Raw genomic sequence first — 18,528 nt, 5'->3', positions numbered from 1 at the left:
TTGGATGACTTGATCAGGTGGAATGTGATGAGACAAGAGTGTTAGAGGATCTTCTGGGACCATACTCTGTAAAATATGCCATGGTTGTTGTGTAGTGGTTGTAATTGAATGGGATGATACACTAGAGTTCGTTTGATAACTAGGGATTCTAATTTGGAGGTGAAATGGTACAGATGCTTAGAATTGAGTCAATCTGAAAGTAAATTTCTGTCATCAAATTGTATAATTTACATTTTATTCATTCCACTTATTTTTTGAAAACTTAGGTTTCTTCTATTTCAAATTTACATTATATATTATTTTCTTTCAATATTTCATTATTTTTTTCCACCAGTGAAACCTATTTTCAGTTCAATATCAAACAATTCCAAAAAGAGAAATGTGGCAATTGGAGAATCTGTAATTTTCAAACAGTGTTTTTATTCCCATCCAAAATCTTATGTAAAATGGCAAATAAATGACGAATTAATTGACTTCAACAAATATTTAACAACTGATTTTGTATCAAGTGATTTTCCTTTCAAAGGAATCTGTACTAGTTTAAAAATAGAAGACATCAAAGATAATGATATTAGTACTTATACCTTAACATTGGAAAACTATGTAGGAAAAGAAGTGATTACTTTTGCCTTGAAGCATCAAGGTAAGTTGTTACATGTTTGTAATTATTCTTTAATCATTTAAAATATTGTTTCATATTATACAGAATTATTTAGAATTGATTAATTCATTGCAAAATACTCAAAGTTCTGCTTTTAGCTCATGTCTTAAAATTAGCTATGTTATAAAGATGGAGGGTCAATTTTGGCTTTGTTTCTTGTTTAAGCACTTTTACATTTGTAGGTAAGCAATTTTCTTTTCAGAAATATTTTAGATAATTACTGGAGCAAAACTTTCACTGAAAAATCATACCCTAACTCTGAGAATGACGTTTTCTGTTCAATTAACTATTTATTTTAAGTATATTTATTTAAATATTTACTTCATAAGTAGAATCGAGTTAATTTGAATGTGGTAAGAATTTCAGCTAATAAATGGAAACAGCAAGCTGATGCATGCGAATACTAAAATTTTACGTCTTTTTGGCCCTTTACTGGTCCAAATAGGTTAAATCTATTAAGGTATTTTCTTTGAGATTATTATTACCTCCTTAGGGCATTTTAGCATTTGAGGCTTTTGAGATATTAAAAAATCAGGGTAACATTATTAACAAAAGAAACGAAGTGCTTTATGCATAAAAATCACAGGACCTTTGCAAAACTCAGTTAGTTTAGTCCCCCTCTCCCCACTTCATAGATATGGGGAAGTTTACCTGTTGTTTCTAGAATGTTGGGTTTTCTGTTGGTTTTCTGGTATTTTTTAAGTCTACTGTTTCAGTAGAATTCTATGCATGCGGGAAACATCAGCCAAAAGTGAAACATTGGGAGATTTTAGCTTTTTGAAAGCTGGTAGGTGATGGATGAGCAAGGTGGAGGAAGGGGCATTGAGTGTTTCTTTAAGAAAAATTAAACTATAAAAATGTATATATACATATATATATAAGGCTCTGAATTTACCTTCAAACGAGGAACAAAGTTTAAAATTAAAACCAATTTCTCTTGTTCCTCTGGTAACCTCATTTATGTCCTTACTTGCGCAGGTTGCCAAAACTTCTGTATCGGACAGACGAGCCTCCCATTACGTAGAAGAGTAGCTGTCCATAAGGAACAAATAAACCTCCCTCAATACCGCCAAATTCCACTCAGTGGCCACATAGACTCTTGCGCCAGAAACAAAAACCCTAAATTCATTATATTCCCTTTCTATCAATGTAAAGACAGAATCTCCACACAAGAAAGAATCAACAGGGAGAATCTTTTCATAGAGAAATTCCAACCATTTCTTAACACACACACCCCTCAGTGACCTTATTTCTCTATGAACAGACACAAACTTCCTGTTGAAAAAGAGTTCATAACTCCAACTAAAAACACTTGTCTCTCCTTACACACACTTCCTGTTTTGACACCACATTTCCTGCTTAACACAAACTTTTAACCCTTTTTTTAAACCTAACAAAACTCTCAACTCTCATGCATCCTTATTTTTCCTACCAGTTTATACATGAACTACTATTGAACTACAAAAGCTCAAAGACAATATAATGTATGGGTATATTTATTTTTTTATATATTATTGTTTTATATATTATTTTCTTCATTTTGTACTTCTTTGTAAAAAAACATTTTCATTCTCCTTCTTCTTGATAATTTGCTTTTTCGCAATGAAAACCGGTTAGAAAAAATCTTTATTAAAATATGCTTCCAGTTCAGCATTCTGGCTTTTTTTCATTTTCCTACATATATATATATACATTTTATATATACAAATGTATATATACATACATACATATATATATATATATATATATATATATATATATATATATATATATATAAATATTTCCCAGATTCATAATCTCTGTATTTTTCTACGTAGATAGCAAAAAAAATTCGATAAAAAAGTTACAAATTAAGAAATTGAGGTGGGGATAGGGGGAAATTTAAATATTGGAAAAGTGATTTCTGGTCAAAATCGTATTAACCCCCTTTTATACAATGAAACAATACATAGTTTCTGATCCTTCTTAAGAACAGAAAACACTTGCATGCAAATTGTACCCTTGCCCTTCACTATTAAACAAACAATAACTTCTATTATTCCATTAACTATATATCAGCTGTGCCGATTCTGCCCATAAGAAAAGAGCAAATAATACTGTGTACTTGTAGGTCATAACACCCAGGCAATGCATCTTTATTGTTTTTGAAGTCTTCAGCAGCAGTTGTGTACCCCAGCATCTACTAACCTTCATAACCCATTATCTTTTTAATATATTAATGCAAGGTCTTTTTAATATATCTTTTCAGAAATTACGGAAGACTCTTTGGGAACAATTATTGGTTGTGTTATAGGAATTGTATTATTAATAATTTTGGTACTTCTTATAAGAGGTTGGTATATTTTATACATTATAAGTGTCTATCTGTCTATCTATCGAGAGACTTACACACACACACACACAGATATATATATATATATAATTTAGAGAAGAACCACTTAAATAATTCAATAATAAAGAATGTAATTCATACCCTCTAGAAAATAAATATATCATAAAAACCTTATTCTAAAAATCAATAAAGTACATCACTGTCTCAGGAAGGATGTAGTTTATAAGGGCATTGTGACCACCAATAATAATATCTTTCACTACACTGGAGCCACTGTTTCCCAATTTAAATGGAGATATTATAATCATGTCTACTCCTTCAAGATATATAATAAGCATAAGTGTACATCGCTGGTTGAGCTGGTTTGGGACTTAAAATTGAAGAGCACCTCATATACGATTTCTTGGTCTGTTGTGATGTCTGCTCTCCCCTACACAGGAGGAGGGGGAAGAGTGCAATCTTTGCACAGTTGAGGCTTTTGAGATATTAAAAAATCAGGGTAACATTATTAACAAAAGAAACGAAGTGCTTTATGCATAAAAATCACAGGACCGTTGCAAAACTCAGTTAGTTTAGTCCCCCTCTCCTCACTCCATAAATATTTATTCCCTTCCCCAACGGCCCATTTCAACAGTTTATAGTAGCTTATGGGGCTTCACTGCATAGCATCCCAACACCTTCTCATGAGAATCCACCCACAAGGACATAAAAGGTTTTTATGCTCCTCCTAACCATCCTGCTTTTCACTTCTTCCTGCTCTGATATAATTACATTCTCCAGTTTGTGGCTTGGTCGTCCGATTGTCCATTTTGGACACTTACAACTTTTATATATTAAATACCTGCGTCTGGTTACACTACTAGCATTACACATCTACTTTAGCTAATCCTATTAGCCCTCATCAACTTATTTTTAACATTCATATTTTAAATGTGTAAAGTGGAGTTTTGGTTCCACAAATGACCTTCTTCGTTTGATTCTGTTCACCTTTCGTAATTCAGTTCTCTAACCTTTAGGATTTGTAATGTTTTCTATTAATTTCTTTTATGGATTATATTCCAAAACTTTTCTTGTTTCTATTGATCTTATTGGTGTTTGCCTTCCTATCATTCTTTTCCAGGTTTCAACCTCCCGAAATAATATATATTTTTATAAGTTGTGGATTTTATAATATTTAGTTTTTCACATTTCACCTGATCCAACAAGAGCTTTAAATATTTTTTTTGTTCCTCTCCCATATGTATTGCACTTTCTAGCTGTTTCTATTTCTATCTTTACCTTTATTTTTAACTTATGTAACAGAATTGATATATTTTATGCAACATACCCCACCACAACTTAATCTAAGATTTATACACACCCTTTCTCACGGAGGTTTAGACACTTACTGCAGATGTAATATGAGGTTTTACCATTATGTTTTTCATTTTCCCTTTCTCACTCGATCCTTGACATTATTCAAAAAGAAAATAAATTTATATTTTTTTTTTTTATATATACTCACATGTGCCTAGCCATATGTATGCACATATGTACACATATACACATGTACTGGCAGGTTACACAAATAGCCATATGTATATATGTGTACATACATATATACATGCATATAAATAAAAAATTTTAAATGCGTGTGCATAACAAGCATCAAATAGTTGATAAGGGTGTATTAATGTGGTTATTAATGCAAGGTAGGTGTGTGAATAATAGTCAAACATATATAAATGTTGCCAAGTGTGTACGTTCAAATGTTTGAATAATAGTCAAACAGTTATAAAAGTTAGCAATTGTGTATGCTCAAATGCTGGTAGAAGGTTACTACTGGTATGTACAAAAGGTTAATTAGGTGGTTGGTAAAGATAATGCTAAATTTAGGTATAATAGAGATAGATATTAATATAATTGATAGTTTAGTTAGGTAAGAGTTAGGGGAGAGGTAATTTATATTAGTGAAGCTAGGGAGTTTAAAGGGTTGTACAAATATTCCAGTGAGAGAAATAAATTAATTATTTAAATTTAGAAAAATACATATTTTCCCGCTTGAACACACAATTTTTTTCTCATTTCTTAAGTTAAGTTGGGTATTCTTAGATCTAACAATAAGGAAAGCTTCAGTGATACAAAGATAACATATTTTCTTGTTGACTTTTTAAGCTGGTGTGGAAGCAATGATATCCCATTCAGTTTCAAAGTCAGTACTATTATCTTGTACTTCTCATATAAATTTACTTAATCCAGTGGAATTGGTTTTTCTGCTTATTTTTTAAAAGACTGGAGATGATTTGCCACCCGAGTCTCAACCTTATTTTCAGTCGAGCCAATAAAAATATAATTCTTGCCCTGAGCTATAACAGTGCATTGATAAACTACATATTTTCTTTTACATGAATCCTTAAATTTACTATTATTTTTAACTCTACAATCACAATTTTCATAAATATTGTTATGTGTGGATCTATCAGAAGAATTCGTATTAGTAGTGTTAGTATGGGTTGTTATAGTTCCATTATTGAGATTTATATGAGCATAATTATTAGGGTTAGTGAAATTTGGGAGATATATTTTAAGTTCAGGGGAGTTAGAATTATTATGGACATTTCTATTGGTGTAGAATTGCTTAATTTCCTGTTGTTAGTGGATGATATAATTGTAAATAAGTTAGGAGTGAGGCGAAAACCAATCTTGACAGTTTTGTGGTTTATGATTTTATTTATCATGAATTTATTATTTGTATGATTTGTATTTATTATGAATGTTAAAGTATTTATGAATGGCTTTAAATATAGTTTTAACTATGTTATTTTTAATTTGCATTGAATATGGAATAATAAATCATATTTTATTAGATTTATCAGGGTGATTATTATTTATGCGTATATTAAAATCTATTTTAGGTTTTTTTTAGAGTTAATGAAGTGGGTGTGTGGTTTAATATTATTACTATTCGAGGCATTATATGAATTAACAGTGGTGCTGGTATCATAAGTGATTAATTGATTATTGATAACACTATGTTTATTAATTATGTTATTTATCGTTGTAGAACTCATTACAATTGTAAATTGGTTATTTATTATTTATTTTGTGTATATGAGATAACTTAGTAATGGTTTTTCTATTATTATGTTTGATACTATTAGTTTGATTTAAAATAATCTTAGGTTTGTTATCGTTATCAATTCCTTATTTATGTAGTTGGGTTACTAGTTATATGCTTATTTTTAATTATATTACTATTTATGGTGGGATTATAAAATTTACCAGTTTTATTTATTTATTTGCTTTTTTGCTTGTAATTAATTATGCTATATTTATTAATGTTGCTAGGTTGATGGTATTCTATTTTATCTCTATATCCAGTGTTTGCTAGAGCTGTATTGTAGTGGTTCACATATCTATTAAATATTTCTTCATTAGAAGATAAATAGGTTAGTCTTTTACCAATGTTGGAGGCTAATGCATTCTTAATTGTTCTTGGATGGTTGCTTTGGCAGTTAATATAGCTTAAATTAGAATTATGTCTTCTGAAAGGTTCATGCAATCTGGATGATAAATTGAAGTTAACATCTAAAAAGTTAATTGAATTATTATCCCTCTCAATAGATATAAAAAGACCATGCCTTTTAAAAAACTTATAAAATCTTTTCTTAAATAGTTCTAATTTTCTATTGGATGCATTTTTTATGATAAAGAATGCATCGTCTCTATACAGTCCTCCCCTGATTTCAGGAAATTCATCATGAAGATAGATTCCAACAAGGTCAGACACTTGGGTGGAGTCTGCGATGCCCATTGTGATGTCAAAACGATTGGGAGTGTCCTTTCTAGTCTGAGACCAAATTTATCTAGATTTATAAATATAACTATATTCATACCAGCAAATAACTTGCACAATTCTCTCTCCTCTTTCATATTTTTTTTTAATATAAAAACGAAATGAAACACTGACATTTATTATTCAGGCATAAAAATTTTAAGAAACCATTATGCTAATTTTACTTCTCCAGAAATGCTATAGGGTATAAATAAATATTTAAAATGCCACTAACTAATCGAATTTAACAGAGCGAATGCCACGCATCCTTTTCCAAGTAAGTTTTATCTTAATATTACTATGCGCACTCTTCTACTATCTCTCTCCCTCTCTTGTTCTTCATCCTTTCTGTTTTTCTCTCCCACTCTTTCCTTATTCTTCTTCTCTCCCTTTCACCATTTCCCCTCTCTCTCTCTCACTCCTCCTCTTCCTCCTTGACCATCTCGTTGCTGACACGTAACGAAAGGGGTTCTTTCTTTCTGCCCACTGGTATTCCTAAAGAACATACGTGAATTTTTCTGTCTCTTCTACTTAGCGTTCATAATAATTTTTCTATCAGCTTGGCCCAACAGACCTCACCGTTTGTTTTAACTGTCGTATTTTTACTTGTTTTTACTGTTTTCATTGTTTTTACTGTCTTGTTCTCACTGTCCTGTTCTTGTTAACACTTTCACCCTCTGCAAAAAATTCAAAATTCTATTTAATCTGCTTTGCGGGAAGGACTGTTCCAACAAAGTTGCGTAATATCCTTGCCTTCGAAACGCAGAGTAGATGGACAGGAACAACTGACGAAGGGATATACTCTTTATGTTGCATGTCTCGTTTCTCTGTTTGTTTTTTTTTTGTTGTTCGAAAAAAGTTCATTTTCTGTTTTCGTTTTTATGTTTTCGTTTTTCGTTTCTCATTGTGTTCACGTGTTTTAGATGTCCTGTACCCATATAGGTATGTATGTATACATATAGATGTAGGTATGTACATATATGTATGGATATATGCATATATCTATATATTTATATTATTATATGATCGAACACCACGCATCCTTTTCCAAATAAGTTTTATCTATCTATCTATCTATCTATCTATCTATCTATCTCTCTCTCTCTCTATATATATATATGTGTGTGTGTGTGTATATATATATATATATGTGTGTGTGTGTGTGTGTGTATATATATATATATGTGTGTGTGTGTGTATATATATATATATATGTGTGTGTATATATATATATATATATATATATATATATATATATATATATATATATATGTGTGTGTGTGTGTGTATGTATATATATATATATATATATATATATATATATATATATATATATATAGTTAAAAAAACAATAACAAAAAAACAACAAAGTGAGGACGTGATATGGATAGTATTATTGGACGCTCAGGAAAGGAAAGAGAGAGTGTATGACGTTTCGGGCGTAGCCCTTCGTCGGAAAGATGGAAAGTTCGGAGAATGGAAGAACGGAGAAAGAGGAAAATGGTACCGATGCCCACGAGGTTACATGATGAAAAGACCGGAAGAGGAGGCGGTGGGGGAAAAGTTCTTTCTAAGATAGGAGAGTGAAAAAGGGAGATGAATATCGGTGCGCGTGCGAAAGTCTGCGAGTGTGTGTGTGATAACAGAACGTGTGTGTGCGTATGTATGTGTGTGTGTGTGTGTGTGTGTGTGTGCATGGTTTGGTGGTTTATCTGTTAGTGTGTTTGTGTGTGTGTGTGTATGACGTAGTGGAAGAAATTAGTAGCAGGACTGGTTAGTGGACGCTGTAGACAGTGTAGGTAGAAGGTCAACAGGTGGTTATTTGGGTGTGTGTGTGTTCGTGTTTGTGTGGGGTTGTCGGTGTTAGGTACGTGTACGTGTGTGTGTGTATTTTGTATGTGCGCGTGTGTGTATGTGTATGTTTTCTGTGCGTGCGTGTGTGTTTGTGTGTATGTGTATGTTGTGTGTATGTGCGTTGCTGTGTACGTGTGTGTGCGTGCGTTTGCTATTGTATATGCGTGTGTTGTTTATGCCCATGTGTGTATGATTGTATGCGTGTCTGTGTGAGTGTGTAGTGTTGGTGAGAAGTGTGTGTGTATGTGGGTGTGTGCGTGTGTGTGTATATGTGTGGATGTGCGTGTGTGTGTGGGATTGTGAGTGTTAGGTACGGGTGTGTGTGTGTTTATGTATGTCTGTATGTGTTTCCGTGTGCGCGTGTGTGTATATTTTTTGTGCGTGCGTGTATGTGTATATTGTGTATGTTTTCGTGCGTGCGTATGTGTTATGTATATGAGTGAGTATTGTGTATGTGAGAGTTGTGTGTGCATGTGTGTATATGTGTATGTGTGCATGTGTGTATATGTGTGTATGTGTGTGTGTGTGTGTGTGTGGTTTTATGTATGTGAGGGGTGTGTATGTGTGTGTTTATGTGTGTGCGTGCGTATGTGTGCCAGGTATGTGTGTTATTTTGTGTGTGCACTCCTGTGTGTATGTGTGTGCATGTGTATGCGGCTGTGTATGTAGGCGTGCGCGTATATATGGGTGTGTGTGTGTATATATGTGCGTTCGGCTATTTGTGTGTGAGGGCGCGTATGTATGTTTGTCATGTATGTGGGCGGTATATGTATGTGGACGGTATATATGTAAGGTGTGTGGGTATGTGTGCGTGTAGGTAGTGGTGAGTTAAAAAGTAGAAAAAAGTAAGTGTAATAACAAGAGAATAATGGATATAATGTAAGGGGGACGAGGGGGGGGTTAAAAAAAAAAAAATTATGTAAAGTGTTGCAGGGACGTAAAGGGGAGAGTCATAAGGAAGAGAAGGCTGTGTTGAGTCCGAAGGGGAAAGAAGAATTAAGGTTGAAAATGTAGCGTTGCTCCAAGTGGAGTCGCGAGGGAGTGGACCCATGGTGCAGGGCGAGGCCAAAAACGGAGAGGTTAGAGGGAGAGTGGTTGGGCAGTTGGAAGTGACGGCCGACAGGGGAGTCCGAACCTAGCCGAACGTCCCTTAGGTGTTCGGTGAAACGGTCGGCCAGCCGGCGGCCCGTCTGCCCCACGTAGAGTTGGTTGCATAGGGTACATTTGATGCAGTAAATAAGGTTGGAGGAGGTGCAGGTGAAACTGTGTGGAATGTGAAGTGTTTGTAGGTTCGATCCGGTGACAGAGGTAGTGTTGGTGATGAAGGGGCAGGTGTGACAGCGGGATCTGGAGCACGGGAAGGAGCCGTATAGTTCCGGGGTCGGACCGGAGAATTGGGAGAATACTTGGGCCTCAATGTAACCAACAAAGAGGTTGGCGTAATTGGGCCCCATTCTCGTCCCCATCGCGACCCCAGATTACTGTTGGTAGGTATCTCCGGCGAACGTGAAGCAGTTGAGGGTGAGGACGAGTTCTGCCAGACGAAGCAGGGTAGGGGTGCTAGGTGTGGGGTCAGGGCGGCGGTCAAGGAAGTATTGGAGGGCTGAGAGACCATCGTTGTGTGGAATCACCGTGTATAGGGATTTGATGTCCAGGGTGAAGAGAAGGTGTGAGGGGCCGGGAGGGAAGGAAAAGGAATTGAAGAGGCGAAGGGCGTGGTTGGTGTCGAGTATGTGGGATGGGAGGGCAGCAACTAACGGGGATAGGATATGGTCGAGGTATTTTGAAATGAGTTCGGTGTGGCAATTGCAAGCAGAGACAATGGGGCGGCCAGGGTTGTTAGGTTGGTGGATCTTGGGAAGGAAGTAGATGGAGGAGGTGCGACGTGTGCGGACGATGAGGTTGGTGGCGGTAGCGGGGAGAGCAGAGGAGGAGATGAGGTCATGGATTGTGGAGGACACAAGCCGTTGGTAGGAGGGGGTGGGGTCGGAGGGGAGGAGGCGGTAGAAGAGGGGATTGTGAAGCTGGCTGAGCGCTTCCCTCCTGTAAAGGTCCGCGCGCCACACCACCACTGCTCCACCTTTGTCCGCCGGCTTGATGACGATGTCGTCACGGCGGCGAAGATTGCGGAGGGCGACCGATTCGGCCCGGGTGAGATTGGCCCGAAGGGGTCTTTTTTTAAAGTCGAAACGCTCGACCAACGCCTTACAGTCATCCACGAACAAGTCTAGGCTACTGAATTGGCCTGGAGGCGGCGTCCAGTTGGATGGGCGGCGTCCCAGGTCCGAGAAGTAGTCCCGATTGTCGGGACGCTGTGTTGACGTATGGAAGAACGCGCACAGTTTGATGCAGCGCAGGAACTGGCTGACATCAGTGCGAGTCCCGAATTCGTCACAATGGTGCGTGAGAGGCGTGAAGCGGAGGCCCCTACCAAGGAGCGAGCGCTCAGCGGCGGACAGGGGGAGATTGGGTGGTATAGTCACAACCGTGTGAGGAAGCGGGGTGGTAGGGTGAGTAGGGTCGGGAGGAGGAGGAGGGGGAGAAGAGGTGGGATGGGGTTGGGTGGGGTTGGGGTTGTTGGAGGTGTGGGGAGGTGATGGCGTGGGGGTTAGGATGTCCGGGTGGGAGGAGTGTGAGTGTGTGGAATGGGCGGTGGAGGGGGGCATGGAATCGGGAGGGGGAGCTGAAGGGGAGGGTGTCAGGGGTGCGGAAGGGTGGGGGTTGAGGAGGTTGTGGAGTTTTTTATTTTTTGTGTGTGTGAGGAAATTGTGGAGTTGGTGATTGAGATTGAGGAGGAAGCGGAGGATAGGTTGGGTGAAGGGTTGAGGGCAGAGGGAGGAGAGGAGGAGGTAAGCTTGGGAGAGTTGGTGGTCAATGGAGTGGAGGAGGGAACGGGTGGAACGGATGGTGGCACGGATGATGAGGCGGGAGGTGCGGGCAAGGGTGGGCTCGTTGAAGGGGGAGGAATAGGGGGGAGCGTGGAATTTCAAGAGGAAGCCACGGGGTATGACGTGATGGCGGAGACAGCGGCTGAGAAAGTTGAGATGGCTAGTGTGGCGGGTCTTTTTGAAGAGCAAGTAAGAGAGGTTTTTTGTGGGTTGCAAGCATTGTGGGGGAAAAAAAGAAAGAAAACGGCGAAGAAGGGACTGAAGATGTTGGGTGAAGGAGTGAAGGTCAGGCATGGTGAGAGGATGTGAATGTCGGTGTGGGTGTTATTAGTGGCGAGACAAGGGAAGGACGAGAAAGGTAGAAGGAGAACAGATAAAGGTGAAACAAGTCGAAAAAAGTGGAAAAAAGTGTAAGAGTCACGGACAAATTTTGCTGATGTTCAATCAAGGTTCAGGAAAGGCAGATCCAACGGGAACAGTAATCCAAGGTAATCCAGCGGTTGGGTACATAAAATCCAGTTGAAAGGCCAGGGTCCGTGTGAGCGTACGTCATATAGTTCAAAAAAACACTAACAAAAAAACAAAAAAACAACAAAGTGAGGACGTGATATGGATAGTATTATTGGACGCTCAGGAAAGGAAAGAGAGAGTGTATGACGTTTCGGGCGTAGCCCTTCGTCGGAAAGATGGGAAGTTCGGAGAATGGAAGAACGGAGAAAGAGGAAAATGGTACCGATGCCCACAAGGTTACATGATGAAAAGACCGGAAGAGGAGGTGGTGGGGGAAAAGTTCTTTCTAAGATAGGAGAGTGAAAAAGGGAGATGAATATCGGTGCGCGTGCGAAAGTCTGCGAGTGTGTGTGTGATAACAGAACGTGTGTGTGCGTATGTATGTGTGTGTGTGTGTGTGTGTGTGCATGGTTTGGTGGTTTATCTGTTAGTGTGTTTGTGTGTGTGTGTGCGTGTGTGTGTGTGTATGACGTAGTGGAAGAAATTAGTAGCAGGACTGGTTAGTGGACGCTGTAGACAGTGTAGGTAGAAGGTCAACAGGTGGTTATTTGGGTGTGTGTGTGTTCGTGTTTGTGTGGGGTTGTCGGTGTTAGGTACGTGTACGTGTGTGTGTGTATTTTGTATGTGCGCGTGTGTGTATGTGTATGTTTTCTGTGCGTGCGTGTGTGTTTGTGTGTATGTGTATGTTGTGTGTATGTGCGTTGCTGTGTACGTGTGTGTGCGTGCGTTTGCTATTGTATATGCGTGTGTTGTTTATGCCCATGTGTGTATGATTGTATGCGTGTCTGTGTGAGTGTGTAGTGTTGGTGAGAAGTGTGTGTGTATGTGGGTGTGTGCGTGTGTGTGTATATGTGTGGATGTGCGTGTGTGTGGGGGATTGTGAGTGTTAGGTACGGGTATGTGTGTGTTTATGTATGTCTGTATGTGTTTCCGTGTGCGCGTGTGTGTATATTTTTTGTGCGTGCGTGTATGTGTATATTGTGTATGTTTTCGTGCGTGCGTATGTGTTATGTATATGAGTGAGTATTGTGTATGTGAGAGTTGTGTGTGCATGTGTGTATATGTGTATGTGTGCATGTGTGTATATGTGTGTATGTGTGTGTGTGTGTGTGTGTGTGTGTGTGTGGTTTTATGTATGTGAGGGGTGTGTATGTGTGTGTTTATGTGTGTGCGTGCGTATGTGTGCCAGGTATGTGTGTTATTTTGTGTGTGCACTCCTGTGTGTATGTGTGTGCATGTGTATGCGGCTGTGTATGTAGGCGTGCGCGTATATATGGGTGTGTGTGTGTATATATGTGCGTTCGGCTATGTGTGTGTGAGGGCGCGTATGTATGTTTGTCATGTATGTGGGCGGTATATGTATGTGGACGGTATATATGTAAGGTGTGTGGGTATGTGTGCGTGTAGGTAGTGGTGAGATAAAAAGTAGAAAAAAGTAAGTGTAATAACAAGAGAATAATGGATATAATGTAAGGGGGACGAGGGGGGGGGGGTTAAAAAAAAAAAAAATTATGTAAAGTGTTGCAGGGACGTAAAGGGGAGAGTCATAAGGAAGAGAAGGCTGTGTTGAGTCCGAAGGGGAAAGAAGAATTAAGGTTGAAAATGTAGCGTTGCTCCAAGTGGAGTCGCGAGGGAGTGGACCCATGGTGCAGGGCGAGGCCAAAAACGGAGAGGTTAGAGGGAGAGTGGTTGGGCAGTTGGAAGTGACGGCCGACAGGGGAGTCCGAACCTAGCCGAACGTCCCTTAGGTGTTCGGTGAAACGGTCGGCCAGCCGGCGGCCCGTCTGCCCCACGTAGAGTTGGTTGCATAGGGTACATTTGATGCAGTAAATAAGGTTGGAGGAGGTGCAGGTGAAACTGTGTGGAATGTGAAGTGTTTGTAGGTTCGATCCGGTGACAGAGGTAGTGTTGGTGATGAAGGGGCAGGTGTGACAGCGGGATCTGGAGCACGGGAAGGAGCCGGGTGGGGGTGGGGAGGAAGAGGAGAAGGTACTGCGGACCAGTAGATCGCGTAGGTTGCGGGCGCGTTTGAAAGCGGATAGGGGTGGGTTGGGGAAAATGGGGTGGGTAGTGGGATCGAGCTGGAGGCGACGGAAGGCCCGTAGGATCCTCCGACGAAGGGGTAGGGTGGCAGGGTGGAAACGGAGTGGGAAGGGGGTACGGTTAGGGGATTGGTGTGGGGGAGGAGAGAGGGCGGTGGTGCGGTCGATTCGACGAGCGCGGGCGAGGGCGGATTGGACAAGGTGGGAGGGGTATCCTCGATGCATGAACAGACGAGCAAGATACTGGGACTGGGTCTCGAAATCCTGGTCCAGGCTGCACAAACGTCGGAGGCGGAGGAACTGGGAGTAGGGGATGGCTCGTTTGGTGTGGAATGTATGGGAGGAGGAGAAGTTGAGGTAGAGGTGGGAGTCAGTGGGTTTGAAGAAGGCGGAGGTAGTGAGAGAGTTGGAGGGGGGGTTGATGGAAAGAGAGATGTCGAGGAAGTTGACAGAGGTGTCAGAGATGGTGGAAGTAAAGTCAAGAGCGGGGTGGAAGTTGGAGAGGAAGGAGATGAAAAGGCAGAGCTGTTCGCGGGAGAGGGAGGTGGCTCCTATACAGTCATCTATGTAGCGACCGTATAGTTCCGGGGTCGGACCGGAGAATTGGGAGAATACTTGGGCCTCAATGTAACCAACAAAGAGGTTGGCGTAATTGGGCCCCATTCTCGTCCCCATCGCGACCCCAGATTCCTGTTGGTAGGTATCTCCGGCGAACGTGAAGCAGTTGAGGGTGAGGACGAGTTCTGCCAGACGAAGCAGGGTAGGGGTGCTAGGTGTGGGGTCAGGGCGGCGGTCAAGGAAGTATTGGAGGGCTGAGAGACCATCGTTGTGTGGAATCACCGTGTATAGGGATTTGATGTCTATATATATATATATATATATATATAATATATATAGTTTTAGGGAAAATAACCAATTTTCAAGAACTCATCGATGAAAATCCACTATCACATATAGAAAAATTAATAATTAAAAGCACAATAAATGAGTATAATATAAAGTAAAGTAAATATCATAAGATAAATATAATAAATATAATAAGATAAATATAATATTATATTATATTATATTTATTATATTATATTATATTTATCTTATGATATTTACTTTACTTTATATGATACTCATTTATTGTGCTTTTAATTATTAATTTTTCTATATGTGATAGTGGATTTTCATCGATGAGTTCTTGAAAATTGGTTATTTTCCCTAAAACTATATTTTATATATACTTTATCTATAAGGCTCAATTTAATTTTAATTTTTTATAAATTGATTTTAATTGAGTTTTTTACCTGTAATTTTGGATTTTGTCCCTAATATTATTATAATTATTATAATTATTATTATTATTATTATTATTATTATTATTATTATTATTATTATATATGTATATATATATATATAAACGATGATGATGATATATATGTGCGGGTGTGTGTCATCATCATCATCGTTTAACGTCCACCTTCCATGGTGGTATGGGTGGTATTATGAGAGCAGGGTAGGCAGGAGCCTGCACCAGACTTCTGTGTCTGTTTTGGCATGGTTTTTACAGCTGGATGCCCTTCCTAACATCAACCACCTGGCAGATTGGACAGTGCTTTTTACATGGCACAAGCACAGGCAAGGTCAGTTTTAGCATGTTTTTTATACTGCTGGATGCCCTTCCAAACACCAACCACTTTACAATGTGGGCTGAATGCTGTTTGTGTGGCACCAAACACTGGCAGGGTCACCAAGTCACTTGCAAGACAAAGATCCTTTGGGAGAGGAGGGGAGCATTGGAGGAGGAGGAGGAAGAAGACAAAGATCCTGTGGGAGGAGAGAGGCATTGGAGGAGGCGATCTTGTATGAGAAAATGAAAAATGAAAGGTTTGAGTGTGACAGAGACAGAAACGAGTGTCTTGCTGTATAGCAGTAACATGGTTACCTGGCTACAGAGAGTGATCAGGAATGACACAGTAGCAGGTGTGCTGCTGTAAAGGAGATAAATGGCTATCCAGTCTGAGAGAAGTGCAAGAGAGAGAGAGAGAGTGGGAGTGGGAGACAGCAAGAGTGCAGGAGAGAAATGGTGGCATACTCAAAAGGAATGGGGAATCAGAATATAAATGGGATGGTAAGGTAAAGGAAGAGAGAGGTAGATGGTGGAAAGTATGGAGGTCATAATGTAAGTGGCAGGGGATTGCTAAAGAAGCAAAAGGGCCAAAAGTAGTGTAGTGACTGAAAACCTGGGTATATAGAGGGGGTGGGGGGACTATGAGGTAAAAATGATAGTGAGCAGGGCTGTGAGAATAGAATTGGTGGGTGAGCAATAAGCATAGTGCATGAAAGAGGAAATATGAGGAAGAGGTGTTTGAATATATACGTATATATAAAGAGAAGTTGAAAATGCACTGTCCTCTGATTAAGTTTCCAAAAATATAAATGAATCCCTGTGCATTTTCAACTTTTTCTATATTTCTACCCATAGGACCCAGTCATAATGCTGCAGGAGCTGTATATTTATGTATATATATATATATATATATATATATATATATATATATATATATATATATATATATACATATATGTATATATATACATACATATATGTATGTATATATATATATATATGTATGTATGCGGGTGACACATGAAATGTTTCGAGCGAGATCATTGCCGGTGCCCCTGAACTGGCTCTTGTGCGGGGCCGTCGTAGGATTTTCGAGCGAGATCGTTGCCAGTGCTCCTGGACTGGCTCATGTGCGGGCGACACATGAAATCTTTCGAGCGGGATCGTTTCCAGTGCCCCTGGACTGGCTCATGTGCGGGCGACACATGAAATCTTTCGAGCGGGATCGTTGCCAGTGTCCCTGGACTGGCTCATGTGTGGGTGACACATGAGGTTTTTCGAGCAAGATGAGCGTGGCCGTTGCCAGTACCACCTGACTGGCCTTCGTGCGGGTGACACGTAAAAGCACCCACTACACTCTCTGAGTGGTTGGCGTTAGGAAGGGCATCCTGCTGTAAAAACTATGCCAAATCAGATTGGAGCCTGGTGTAGCCATCTGGTTTCACCAGTCCTCAGTCAAATCGTCCAACCCATGCTAGCATGGAAAGCGGACGTTAAACGACGACGACGACGTAGAATAAAATAACTTTTTTTTATTTGTTTTATTTATTTTGAATGGGAGGAAGAGAGCCTGCCGTATGTCGACCCAATAGAGGGACCAGCTATCCGAGTTGATAGTACCAGGGTAGATAAAGCAATTAAGAGTATGAAGACCGGGAAAGCCCCCGGCCCATCAGGAATCACTGCAGAGATGCTCAAATATCTGGCAGTGTTGGCTATAGCCTAGTCACCCGTATTACGAACCAGGTGATACACGAAGGAGTCATACCCAATGACTGGTGTAGCAGCATCATAGTCAACTGCTACAAAGGTAAAGGTGACGCTTTAGATACAAATAATTACAGAGGCATCAAGCTGTTAGATCAGGTTATGAAAGTTACAGAGAGGGTCATAGCCCAACTAATTAGGGAGCGAATCAATTTAGATGAGATGCAGTTTGGGTTCGTGCCAGGTAAAAGCACTACTGATGCCTTATTTCGAGTAAGACAGTTGCAAGAGAAATACCTAGCTAAGGATAAACCTCTGTACCTGGCTTTCGTTGACATGGAGAAAGCCTTTGACAGGGTCCCCCGATCCCTTATCTGGTGGTCAATGAGGAAACTTGGGATAGAAGAATGGTTAGTGAGAGCTGTGTGAGCCATGTACAGAGATGCTGCCAGTAAGGTGAGGGTTGGAAATGAGTACAGCAATGAATTCCGGGTAGAGGTAGGGGTCCACTAAGGTTCCGTCCTCAGCCCCCTCTTATTTATCATAGTCCTCCAGGCAATCACAGAGGAGTTCAAGACAGGTTGCCCCTGGGAGCTCCTCTATGCTGATGACCTTGCCCTACTTGCGGCGTCACTATCAGAACTAGAGGAGAAGTTTCAGGTGTGGAAGCAAGGTCTAGAATTGAAGGGCCTTAGAGTCAACCTAGCTAAAACCAAAATCCTAATAAGTAGGAAGGTAGATAAAACACAAACCCCTTCAGGTAGATGGCCCTGCTCAGTATGTAGAAAAGGAGTAGGTAGTAACTCTATAAGATGTACCCGGTGCAAGCTATGGACACATAAGAGGTGCAGCAACATCAAAGGCAGGTTAACTAGGAAGTTAGTTTTTGTTTGTGGCAGATGTTCAGGTGCAATAAAGACTGTAAACAAACGGGAAACAACTTCTATCTCATTCCAGGGAGAAAAACTAGAGGTAGTCGATAGCTTCCGCTATCTGGGCAACCAGGTTAGTAGTGGGGGGGGGGATGCGCTGAAAGTGTAGCTGCTAGAATAAGAATAGCCTGGGCAAAGTTTAGAGAGCTCTTACCCCTGCTGGCGACAAA

The 18,528-nt window shown here is 39.9% G+C and overlaps 1 protein-coding gene across 26 annotated transcripts in view; it reads left to right on the top strand.

The window, feature by feature from the left end:
• Positions 1 to 18,528, top strand: part of LOC106879981 (uncharacterized) — a 153,277-nt gene that overhangs the window by 59,299 nt on the left and 75,450 nt on the right. For all 26 annotated transcript variants that reach the window (XR_016241967.1, XR_016241965.1, XR_016241966.1 and 23 more), the window contains 2 exons: positions 335 to 643; positions 2,910 to 2,993. Coding sequence is in view for 23 of the 26 variants with exons in the window: in XM_089352686.1 (XP_089208812.1) it covers positions 335 to 643; positions 2,910 to 2,993 (393 nt within the window). In the remaining 3 variants the exon portion in view is untranslated. The remainder of the gene's footprint in view (positions 1 to 334; positions 644 to 2,909; positions 2,994 to 18,528) is intronic.

Source organism: Octopus bimaculoides, chromosome 5, assembly GCF_046866305.1.
Source record: "Octopus bimaculoides isolate indiv1 chromosome 5, ASM4686630v1, whole genome shotgun sequence".
In the NCBI taxonomy this organism is placed as follows: domain Eukaryota; kingdom Metazoa; phylum Mollusca; class Cephalopoda; order Octopoda; family Octopodidae; genus Octopus; species Octopus bimaculoides.
The sequence above is the reverse complement of the archived record's forward strand: the minus strand, read 5'-3'. Positions and strand labels throughout refer to the sequence as shown.